At 39.1% G+C, this 12,802-nt stretch overlaps 1 protein-coding gene across 2 annotated transcripts in view; it reads right to left on the minus strand.

Annotated features, from left to right (window-relative positions):
- Nucleotides 1–12,802, minus strand: part of LOC117272145 (MAM and LDL-receptor class A domain-containing protein 1) — a 59,786-nt gene that overhangs the window by 39,431 nt on the left and 7,553 nt on the right. The window contains exons 1-12 of one of the 2 annotated variants that reach the window (XM_033650899.2): nt 11,097–11,289; nt 10,651–10,779; nt 8,893–9,021; nt 8,635–8,737; nt 7,954–8,122; nt 6,379–6,595; nt 5,108–5,239; nt 4,797–4,921; nt 4,214–4,451; nt 3,171–3,433; nt 469–559; nt 181–321 (exon numbers count right to left, since the gene is read on the minus strand). In XM_033650899.2, coding sequence (XP_033506790.2) covers nt 181–321; nt 469–559; nt 3,171–3,433; nt 4,214–4,451; nt 4,797–4,921; nt 5,108–5,239; nt 6,379–6,595; nt 7,954–8,122; nt 8,635–8,737; nt 8,893–9,021; nt 10,651–10,779; nt 11,097–11,124 — 1,765 coding nt within the window. In that variant the 5' untranslated portion in view covers nt 11,125–11,289. Of the gene's footprint in view, nt 1–180; nt 322–468; nt 560–3,170; nt 3,434–4,213; nt 4,452–4,796; nt 4,922–5,107; nt 5,240–6,378; nt 6,596–7,953; nt 8,123–8,634; nt 8,738–8,892; nt 9,022–10,650; nt 10,780–11,096; nt 11,290–12,802 lie in introns of those variants that run through there. The other variant, XM_078173096.1, reaches the window with a different exon arrangement.

Here is a 12,802-nt window from a genome sequence, read left to right on the forward strand (position 1 = left end):
GTTTTAAGACAGACTTAAAACACTGTGAATGTATCCTTTAAGTTTAAGTAATCCATGTTTCTCTGTTTCAGCTGTTCCACACACATGATCCCTGTTGCTCTCCCCGTTTTGTGGACTGCAAAATCCCACACTCATTATGATGCAGGTAGTCAAAGTGTGTTTGTGTGTGTGGTGACTTACCCAAAGCAGAATTTGTGGTGTGGTCCCTGTTTGGAATAAGGGCACCCTTACTCTCACCTGAGAGCCAGTCCCAGTCCACTCCAGACTCTGCTGGAGGATTGTTCACCCAACCACACAGGTCCATTTCAAAGTCACAAAATCCTGTACGGGAACAACACAGGTACACATAACATATGCAACCGGACATGCATGCACACATTAGAAAAGCAGAACATATACTAATTTTAATTCTTTTCATCCATTTTCCATTTTAACTTTCAAGTCTTGGGGTTTACATTGGTCACTAACCTTGCGGAGGACAGGCACCATTCAGGACAATTAGGTCATCAATGGCAATATCTCTCCTCGGTCCATCTCCAACCACCGCCTCAAAGATCACCTGTCATTTAAAATGATGAAAGGATTTGAACTTATATGACATGTTATTTCTATACAGTTCTGACTGAGGAAGTGCAGACTTATCTCAAACTACTAACAATTTCTGAATGTAAACATATTGATTATACTCAAGGAATAGGATTTTCAAGTCAATCTTAAAACAATATTCACATGCTATTATACACATGCCATACTGCCATACTGGCATCAAATGGATGTCTTTCTAAAGTGATTCCAGTGTCGTTATCTTCCAGCATTATAGTCTTTTTAGTATCAAATGTTTCCTTACTGAGCTGCAGCAGAGGAGTGGATACAAAAGGAATTTCATACTAAAAAGATTGTGATTTTTAAATGTGATTATTTTTACATTTGATTTAGTCTGACTAAGACTGCTTTAGCCTCATTTTAACTTCAGCTAAACTTCACAAATTGCACACACAGCATTAGTTCAGGCAAGACACAATGTCAAGCTCAGCAGCCCGATCAACTGATGGAGCAGCTGACAGATCACATGATTCCTTTCTATGCAACCAAATGGTGAATGTCTTTCAGGGCGCCCTATTTAAACTGCTCTGGCCTGCCTACTGTTGCTGCTTCCTCTGCAAGTCACTTTGCAACCCACCTCCACCCCAGATCTTTTTCATGTTGTGTCTGACTTATCAATGTAATTTCTGTTTGTGTCTCTGTTCTGTTCCCAGGAGATCTTTGCTACTGCTCTCCCTGCCTTAGGCTTTCCATGTAGGCACATGGAAGGGCAGGGAGGTGTGCTCTCTCTGCCTCAGGGTTTCCTTGTTTGCACATGGAAGGGCAAGGAGGTTTGCATTCTCTGCCTCAGGCTTTCCATGTAGGCGTATGGAAGAGGCTTTCTGCATAGGCCCGAGGAAAGGCAGAGAGGCCCCAGAACAGAGCCGTACCGCCAAATATAATACTGCAAATTGAAAGTTTTATTTGACTGATGTGGTCCTGACTGAACATATTGTTACACAGAATGAGGACTGTGGTGTTTGTCCCTCATCACTTACAATGAAAACTACTTTAGGAAGGGAACTCCTTATGGCCAGTATGGAAAAAAGGAACAATCAAAGCAACCAATAGCACTTTAATGTAAACTTTATAAAACCATAGCAACCACTTGCCAGGCCGTAAGCAGCATGTATCCAAGAGAAAGCTAAAAAAAAATCACAGACAAAGCACCAAAAAACACGAGAGCGAGATGAAAAGCCAAGTTGAATGTAGTCTCGCCACCAGACAACCAGAGATCTCCGCCTTTTGATAGTCTGGGGACACTCCTTTCTAAAGTGTGTTTAACACACTGGCGAAAATGGCCGACAACAAAGCAATGCCTCTTGCATTTTTGAAAAGGACACGCCTTCTCAGAAATGTGCGCTCCCCCTCTTCTCGTCCCCAAGGAAACAAACACACAGAGAGCTTGAAAATGGATGCCGAGAGATTTAACTCCGTTTTATCAAACGTGTGCTTATCCATGAAGAAGATATTTTTTCCAGCGGATGTCTTAGTTACAACATGATTGAGCTAACTGGAGTAGTTTCATGTCGTATCCGACAACGGGAGGCTTTTAACAGATGGCGTCCTGATGTTAGCTTTGCTGCTGCTGTTAGCTATCCCTGTCAGCTGCAGCCACTGATGCTTTCTAGACATCGTGATTTCCCAAAACTGAATAAATACCACACATAGCAACACAAAACTGCTTTGCTAGCTCAATCATGTTGTAACTAAGATATCCGCTGGAAATTTTTTTTTTTTCACGGACCGTTTAATGAGTTATTACCTATTACAGACACCGCTAACGGCTAACAGGGCTAACAGGGTAACAGCTAACGGTTAGCCCAGCTAAATGTGCACACAGAAATAGTAATGTTTGTTCAATCATTGTATTTATAGACTTTACAAACATCGGATTAGTCTAAACGGTGATACAGTGATGTGAAAAATGTGATATATACTCTCTCTATATATAGCTAAAAGCTCTGCTGGTTTTCTACCCGGAAGTATTTGTAAACAACAAGGCGATTCCCTCTAACGTTATAGTCCGGCCAGATGGATGAGTCACGGCCTTGTAAAAGATTATGTTTGTTTCTTTTAGTTGGCGAGAATGTGTCGCCGCAAACGCGACAAACATCCACTAACTTTGACGGCATTTTCTGCGAGCGCGGCTGAGCCATTTTGTACCGCTACACGTGTTTCTAGTGGGACTATGTTTACAAGCACAAGAGTTCAGCGAGCCACCAAAGGACCGCCCTGCAGATTTATTATTGGTTCTGCAACGTAGGGAGTTTTTTTAAACTCTGAAATTGTATCCGCCCATCTAAACACAAAATCTGGGAGAAAGTCATCAGTCTTTAGTTAAGCAAAGCGTCTAAAGACTGACTTGTGAGTCTAAGTTGAATGAATCTTGGGAACATAGCAAAAAGATGGACAACAGCATGAATAAAATATATGCATAAATAATGCAAACCCCAAAAATATCATGTTAGAAAATTATATTTAAAAAAAGTCCAGACCAAATGAGTTTTAAGATGCTTTTCAAAATGTGCACTGATGAGGCAATCGTTTATTCACAAACCATTTATTGATAACTAACCACCAAGTACCTGATATGAGGTTTCAGGACTGAGAAGTGTCACTCTTCCGTGCCTCCAGTGCTTCCCCTGATCCCCACTCCTGGTCCAGTGCTGGACAGTGTTGTTGTCAGCGGTTCGAAGATAAACGCTGAGTTCTCCCACTCCACTTCCCTCCATATAGTACCAGAACATTAGGCACTCCCCATCAGGAGCAGTGGGCTTCATTACTGCAGTCATCACTGCGCCTCTGGACCCCACAGGGTGCCTCCACAACTGGGCACTCAGATAATAACCTACACAACAGGGCGGAGTTGTACACACGTTGTTTTACATAGAATGGGATCACACAAAGTTATTAATAACAACTGAATGTATCATTTATATACTGCAATAAAAAACAAGATTCATCACCTTTCTTTAACACTGGCATTTTGAGTTTTAAAATTTTGATGCTAAGTTACCAGACATCCTTCAAATGAATCAGTGCATTGTTCTGATAATAAAAGAATACAAGATTCAACTTGTTTATAAGCAGTTTCCTCGATCCATCTCCTTTGAAATTGCATGTGAATGACAAATATTGACTTTTAAACATATAGGATCCTTAATCTATAACATGCTTAATGCATTTTCTGGTTTAAAGGTGCACTATACAGAATTGTTGGTTACTGTTTGTTAACATGCTAACCCCAGATTCACTCTAATTTGGCGTTTTACCTCACTATATTAAGTTTTTTTTGGTGGATGCCTGCCGCTTAACTTCCACAAACTACCGCAAACGTCTAATGGGTCAAAAGTGATGATTTAGAGGGATTTCTTCTATATGACTCCGTACATCCAAAAATCCCGCATAGTGTATCTTTAAAATTCCAGCCAAACTGAATACAGTATAGTCAACCCAATCCAAACCCGACAGACTTCCCAGTTTCTTTGTTTGAGCAAACATCAAGTGTCATCATCAGATGCACCTTCAAGCTAAAAACAAAAAATATAACCACTTTCTAGTTCTGACATGATTTGAAAAATTTACAGCAGATGAGCCAGCTGAGTCTGTATCTCAAGGAGTTTCAAACCTTGCTGTGTCCCCAGAGTGTGATCTGCGGCGGGGCCTGAAGAGTTGGCTGGTTGGGACACCCCTCTGACCCGACTCCAGCTGAAGTCTGCAGATGGTTGGGGCAGCAGACCACAGAGAGAGCCCTGGAAGGTGCACTCTCTCTCAGCTGGACAAGAGCCAGTCCCACTGCTGGATACCATAATGTCATCAATGGCTATGCTGCCTTGTGTGCCACCCACCACTGCTTCTATAATAAACTGGAAAGCAACACAACTTAATGGAAGTATAGTTTTTGAGGTAAAAAAGAGTTAAACTTTGTCATGAAACATAGTTATTAACGGAAATAAATGAGAAACAAAACCAAAGTCATCTTATGTACACTGCCCGTTATTAGACATTAATAAGAACGGAAAGAAAATAAAAATTGTATCAGTAAGAAAGACACACAAATACAAGGCTTGCGTTTGACAATAGGAACATTAATTTGCATGTGTTTGTATTCTTGGCTCTTTGCAAGAAAATAAAATGTCTTATCATTTGGAATAAATCTTTTTTGTTATGATCAGCAGAGGAATATACACAAAAAAGAGCAATAACAATACCTGTATTGGTTTGTCACTGTTGAAGGTAAGATCTGCAAATCTCCATTTATTTCCCTGGGTACCACTTCTCATCCATACAACTATCTCAGCTTCGCCAGAGCGCTTTGCAATAAACTTCAATGAACCTGATTATAAAAAATCAACATAACATTTGAGGGACACATGTTGTCTTATGGAGAAGAAGCTAAAGATTTAAAATTAGGAAATGCTGGACAGCTGTCGTATATATTGTGTGTATACCTCATTGTCTATTTAATGACCCATTTAGTGAATACGTCTGGAGGTGTAGCTACAGACATTGAGGCACGTACCAATGCTGTTGCCAAATATGTGATACTTGAAGCTCACACATATGACTTGTCCTGCAGGTTGAGGGAAACTGACAAGTCTGGCTGTCGACGAGGTATTCAGGTTGTGTGAAGTAGTTATGAGCATGTAGTAGCCTGTAGAGAAAATAAAAAACGTTTGTATGCCTCTGTGCACTAGTCAAGTTTTTCTCACAGTTAACATCCATGTCTGTGAAAACATGAATGCTTCACAGTCATCTTCCCCCCATCAGCACAGAGGATCTATACAATCAGCACAGTTTTAAAGTGGACACCTAAGATTAGTATCACAAATTCAGTGTCTGACCAAATGTCTCTCCTTCTGTTCCTGAGTTAAGACGTTAAGTAATGGCCAGAAAAGTGTTTTAATGCAGAATATTATGATGTGACGGTGAAGTTGACCTTTGACCTTTTGGATATAAAACATCATCATTTCATCATAATATCCCCTTAGACATGTGTGTGAAGTTTTGTCAAAATTAGCATAAGAATTCTTGAGTTATGGCCAAAAATGTTCTGTGAGGTCACATTGACCTTGAGCTTTGACCTTCAACCACTAAATTCTTATCAGTTTATTCTTCAGTCCAAGTGGATGTTTGTGTCAAATTTAAAAAAATTCCCTTAAGGTGTTCAGAAGGTACTGCAGTCATGAGTATGAGACGTGCAAGATCATATCGACCTTGACCTTTGACCACCAAAATCTAATCAGTTCATTGTTGAGTCCATGTGAATAAATTTGAATTAATTCCCTCAAGCTGTCCTTGAGATATCACGTTCACAACAATGAGACAGATGAGGTCACATAGACCTTGATCTGTGATCTATGACCACTAAATCTAATCAGTTCATCATTGAGTCCAAGTGAATGTTCATGTCATATTTGAAGAAATTCCCTCAAGTTGTTCTTAAGATATTGCATTCATGAGACTGAGATGGATACAAGGTCACAGCGATCTTGACCTTTGACCCTTGACCACCAAACTCTAATCAGTTCATCCTTGAGTCTAAGTTAACATTGTCTAGATATATATTATTTACAAGACTGAGAAACTAATCAATTCATGGTTCAGTCCAAGGGAAGATTTGTGCCAGATTTTATGAAATTCCCTTATGGCTTTGAGATATTGCGTTAACAAGGATGGGATAGACATATGTACATACGGATGTGCACATATGTACGGATTCAAGTACGTAATCAAGATGCCACCAAGTAAATGCTCAAACAAATTCCTCTTCATTGTCAGTAGGATACTCACCCTCTCCTGTTGGGCCATCATCAAATCCACCATCACTTCTTTCCCACAAAAGGCTGGCAGTGTGGTTGTGGTACCACGAACAGGTGTCTTCTTCAAAATCACATGAGAGTTGGTTTGACCCTGCGGGGACATCTCCCTCTCCACAGTATTCAAAGTTGATATCGTCCAACATACCGTCACTGGCTTCCATAAATGGAAGTTTGAATGATAACCGCAGCTGTAGAAAGAGAAGTGTTGTACCCTACATTTATTCTGAAAATCAGTATTAATACTGATTTAGTTTATTTAGCCGCTAAAGGCTGCATTTGCTACATTTCTGGCCCCCAGGGAAAAAAATTAGCTGTGGACCCTACTGACCATCGAGTGCCTTCCACTGCCTGTGTATTGTGTATGTACCCTGTTGCCTTTAAAGGGACAGTTCACACCAACATCAAAAATACTGTACATAGTTTCCTCTTACCTGTAGTGCTCTTTGTCAGTCTAGATTGTTTTGGTGTGAGTTACAGAGTGTTGGAGATACCAGTCATAGAGGTGTCTGTCTTCTCTAAAATATAATGGAACTAGATGGCACTCGGCTTGTGAAGCTCAAAAATGCAGACATCTCTATAGCTGATATCTCCAACACTCTACATCTCACACCAAAACAATCCTGATTGATAAACAGCACTACAGGTAAGAGGACAAATGTGTGTATTTGATTTGGATGTGAACTGCCCCTTAAGCACACTTCAAGTACAAAATATCCAACAGACTTTTACATCGCATCTTAATTTTGCCTTGAGCCCCTGAAACCAATCAGGACATCAGATTTCTGAACATACCTGTCCCCAGTTAGCTGTACGTCTGCATGGCAACACAAATCTTTTGAGGAATATGTACCAGGTAATAAACAGGTCCAGTTACATAGTGCCAAGTACCATAATTAGATTAAAAAAAAAAGATAGATTTATTGATCCACCAGGGGGAAATAGGTTGTTATATAACAATAGGAAGCAGTGCAGATAAGATACAATAAAAGTTTGGGGTGTAATAAAGATTAAGAAAATAAAAAATTTGGAGAGCTACCCCGTGAATCTAAATCAAATTAAAGCAATATACAGATAGAAAATAACTAGAGTAGTAATAATCAATCAAACCTAACCTCTAACAAGTCAGAGGTTTGTAAAATCTGACATTCTGGGTCCCACCTTTGTCACTGCTATTCTTTTTTGCATACTCTAGTTACTCTAGTTAGCAGATAACCATGCTCTAAATTTTAAAACTACAGTTCCCACAATGCTTTGAGGATTTAACGATAGACTTAATGTTTTCATGGATTCAGTGAGGTATGCGTGGGCTGCAACTTGTGCCCAGCTGTTTTTAGCCTATATTTATTGACATTTGGTCAAATTAGGAAACATTTACAGAATTAGCTCTTAGCAGGTCCTATTTGAAATCTGTTCAGACAGCAATAAAGGCAACTTCTGCAGTTGTAAGAAGAGCCTTTTTCTATGATTTCTAAGTGGATTTATAAACTATAGTTTTAGATGACTATGTGCGTGTACAGCCAAAAAACATACAGAATATTTCACTAACCTTGTATCCTCCTGGCTGATTACCAATGAAAGCTGTGGCATTTTCCCAACCCTCTGTATAACTTTTGGAAATTTTCAGCAACTCTTTCTCAGCAGTGCCTCTGATCAGTGTTACTTGAAGGGATGATGGCGATGAAAATAACTCGTCATTGTAAATATGGTACCAGAAGCTGAAACACATTGACAGTCAAATTCACAAACACAGGCAAAAGCTAGCACAGGGTTCATGGCAAATTTAAGACAAAAATGTAGCGAAATAATTGATATGCTTTGTCAGCCAAGGACACATCTACACTGAACAAAAAATTAAACGCAACACTTTTGTTCAAGTTAAAAATGTGAGACTTTTTATGCAAACAAAAGTCTTATTTATCTGTAATTTTGTTGGGAATTTGATAAAATGTGTTGGTAAGTACTTCTTTGTTTTCAAGATAATCCATCCAAAAAAAATCTGACATTTAATAGAATTTCACATGAATGGCACCACTCACTAACACCAATTTTAACAAATTTGCAACCAAAATTTGAGAGAAATAAGTTTTTGTGTGTGCATAAGAAGTCTTACATCTTTAAATTAAACCTGTGAAAAATGGAAGGAAAAACAGAGGTGTTGCATTTAAATTTTTGTTCAGTGTAACTGTAAAACACATATTTTTTAAAAAGAATATATTGTGTTTAATACCTGATCTGGCATCCAAGAGCTGCCAGGTTGTCAATGGAATACTCCAAACTCGCCGTCCGAGAGAAACCCCCTCCTTGTTTTCCATCTACATGCATGACATGTCCTGTATCCAGAAAACAAATATCAAATTAAGAGCGTTATCACCAAACTTGTGGTCTGATTAAACACTTTTATCACAGATATAAAATATCACTGTATCAGTTAAGAATAATTATCAACAAAGTAATGACACAAACAGGGCAGAAGGTTAACATTTACCAAAGGGACTTCCTGTGGTGTGGTCCTCTCCAGGTATTGAGGTGATGTTTGCCATCTGCCGCCTCCAACTGTAGGAGGTCTCACTAGTGTTGTGCCAACCACAGGAGTGATGCTCAAACTCACATGACCCTTAACAAAGAGGGTGAGACAGAGTGAAAATTGATCCAGAAAGTATTTACAGATTTTGTGACAGCATTCTTGAAAGCATTCTTGTTCCCAACGTTGTGTTGTTTATTCTATCTATCTATCTATCTATCTATCTATCTATCTATCTATCTATCTATCCATACATCCATCTATCCATCCATCCATCCATCCTGGATCGGTCCAGAACACTATTATGCTGGGTATTAGACTGCTCATTCAACAATAGAAGTCAGCTCATGCACCATCAATCACAGTGTGACACAACCTTTGCTCGGGTGGTACATGATTGGGTATCCTTCTCTCTGCTGGGCAGCATCGAGAAGTCTACTTTGAAACAGTAAAGATTTCTTGATTACATTAATGGCCCTTAAAGAATCTATGTCTTAGCTCCCTTCCATGTACCAAGCTTTTGCCTATTTGGCTCAGTTTATAACACAGCCTCCCCCTTTTTTTCTTTTTTATTCTTACAATACTTGCACTTTTTTCTTGTTTTATTTGTATATATACATGTACACTGTCTTTTTCTTAGTGTATGTCTTAATTTTCTGTATATATTATAATTTACTTCTTGCTGTCTGTTTGATGGTATTCCCACATCTCACAAAAACTTAAAGGGCCAGTGTGTAAAATGGGTTGAAAACAGTGACATCAGTGGTCAAATTCTAGATTGCAGGGCTCACTCGCTCACCCCTCCCATCGGGTAAATGACGGTGGCCTCGTAGAGACAAAAAGCCTTGCGCATAAGTTTTTCAGGAGTAGGTCTATCTAGCGACGAGGTGAATGTTTATTTAGAAATCTAAGCCATGTTACAATATTGTAATGAATCCCTCACGAGCAGGAGACCAGAGGAGCGTTCAGGAAAAAGGCCAGTTTATTTGAGCACTCCAGAAACTCTGGTAAAACTCCAGGGGGTAAAAGACTCCGTCCCAAACTCTGACTCTTCTAGCGTAATAGTCACACTTCATAACTTTACACACATACTCGTTTACCATTCTGAGTGGGGACCCCCCTCCCCTCTCTGCTCCGCCAATCTCCAGCCCGCACACTGACTGACAGCGTAGCCGGTAAACAGAGCTCAGCTGTTTATTTAGCCTAGCAATATCTCCGGAATATAGTAGCTGCAATGGACGACTTTGAACGCGATTTTGAAGAGTTTCTTGTAGCGGACACAGACCCAGAGCCATACCTGTTTGAGCCGGAGCATACAGATGAGGAACTCCATGTGTTTGATGCTGAGCGGGCGAGAAGAGAGGCTGAATGCACAAAATGGGATTCGGTGCTACTGCTACCATCGTTGGGGAGATACATCATCAGGAGGAAAAGCGCCACAGAGAGTGCATCACAAGGAGTGAAGTTACGTCTTCTCTCTAAAGCAAGGCCCTTTCTATATACATATATATATATATATATATATATATATATATATATATATATAAAAGCATAATTATAAGGCTACGAAAACCAAACAAATTTTATTTTATAGTGATTATACACTTGTATAAACATATTAATGGGTAGAATATTCAGATTCAGATTCAGATCGACAATAAACCATGCCAAATATTACACACTGGCCCTTTAATAAAACGTTAATCATAAAAAAAGAATTACCACAAAACTCCTCGTCTGAGCCATCTTCACAGTCCTTCTTAAAATCACAGACGACTCCAGCTGGAAGACATTCTCCAGATGTACAGTTGAACCCCCCATCAGGACAGGAGGCAACAATGACCAACAATACTGTAAAGACAGTTTCATCACAAAGAGATCACAAAAATAAGATCTGAGGGAGAAATATGATTTCAATTTTTGGAACTCCATCATGGGTGTCTTAATTCATCTACTACATCTCCAAGCCATCAGGTAACAGTTTGGATATTCCACAATCACATGCAAGTTTTCCAAACATCATTGACACTTCACTTGTCACTCTGTAGTTTCCATGAGTGATATCTTAGTTGACTTCTCCCTCATCTTTACACCCCTTATTTAACCAGCATGCACATAAAACAATACACACTGCCTTAAAGATAATACGTATCTATGAAGAACCTTACCTGTAAGCAAAATAAATACTTTCTTCATGTCTGAAGAAACATGACACAAGACAAGAAAATCCAAAGACAAGGAAAGATCTTACAAGTGTGATCCCCACTCCAGCTAACTCTCTTATTAACACTTTCTGTCTATATTATTGGAGTGCAATCTTTATACAACAACTGAGCTCAGGCTGTGAGTCCTTATCGGTAAACCGTCACAGCTTAAAGTCCAGAGTGTTCTCAGTGAACTGCATTATATTTCCGTCACTTCCTTTATGACCCTTCTTGAGAGCTACATTTTACAAGCACTGCCAATGATATACACTGTAGATTCAGATCACAGCACAGATCCAGATTTTTGTATTCGTTCTGTTGGTAAACAATAATATAGGTGAACTCTGACCTGCAGTCAGTAAGCAATAAACTCATGATGAAGTGAATATTATTTAAAGGTGTATGAAATAGCATAAGTTTGGATTTTATTCCCATAAAATATGCCTTTTTTGTAAATTCAAACACACAGCATTTTCAAATTCTATTGTATGAATTTGCTATAAGTATTTATATCAACATTAAGGAGGGTCGGCTCTCTTTTCTTAGTTACCCTGTTGAAGAAGGTGATAATGCCAGACATTACTGAACCTTATCTGACTTTGCAACTGGGAGATAAAAACAATGGATAATTTAGATACTCCACGTTCTAGTTTCAGTGTTTGAGGTCAAAGAGTGCTCTGTGAAATGGTGAAGTAAAGAGTTATTAATTTTAACTTTGTTAATCAACCGTTAAACAGCTCTGGGTAGTACAGTAGTAAAGTAAGGACGTGTCAACGTGTCATTGAACAGCCTTGACTCAGAAAACACTACTAACCAGTAGGAATGCAACTTAAGTGTTCAGTTTAAAGAGCCTGGAAAAAGTATAATGTTTAAAACATTTGGTTAAATGGGCTTCTGGAACACGCAACTAACAACAAAGGTTGCTACTTTTCTGTCCAGCCGATAACCACCCTCTACCTCTTTCCTCTACAAACAGCATGTAAAGGTTTGTGTGTTGTGTGTTTGTGTGAAATCATGGACAGCAAGGGGAGCAGCACACTAATATTCCACTACTATTCCAAATATGTCAATATTCTGAATTTAATACAGGTCATGTTAACAGCATGTTCCATTTGGATATTTCGAATTAGGCCTTTTTCTGATTTAAGCATTTTTAGATTACGACATGTGGGATATGCTGCAATCATGGTGCAATGCTCTTGTTCGGACGGCTCAAAATTGTGAAGCCCTGTTAGTCTAGATGGTGCCTATTGCTCTTAAGTTAAGTTTCTCTGAAATACACACTTTCTGTAGTTCGTTCCAGTTTCCTATTTGAGCCACCGATCCTGGGTGGTTTTCGACGACCCATCCTTGCTTTTCTACTGACTTTTGTGCCACCAAAAGTGAGTATTCCTTAGTGATATATTCTTTCTTTCATTCTTTCGAGGACAGCAATGTTCACATCTTGGCCAGAGAAGATAGATGGTTTGAAGGAGGCAAAAAACCAAAATGACACAAGTGGCTTCAGCCATTCCATTTTTTCATATTCTGATGTGATAAACAACATTTTAGGGCACGTTTATCAGATTATGCACAACTGCATGCAAAGGGGAAAATTAGTGGAATATTCACTGTCATTAGCCACGTAAACAGCTTAGTGGGAATATTGAATTTTTTGGAATAAGGGAAAA

The sequence above is a fragment of the Epinephelus lanceolatus genome, chromosome 12, assembly GCF_041903045.1.
Source record: "Epinephelus lanceolatus isolate andai-2023 chromosome 12, ASM4190304v1, whole genome shotgun sequence".
NCBI classification, from domain to species: domain Eukaryota; kingdom Metazoa; phylum Chordata; class Actinopteri; order Perciformes; family Serranidae; genus Epinephelus; species Epinephelus lanceolatus.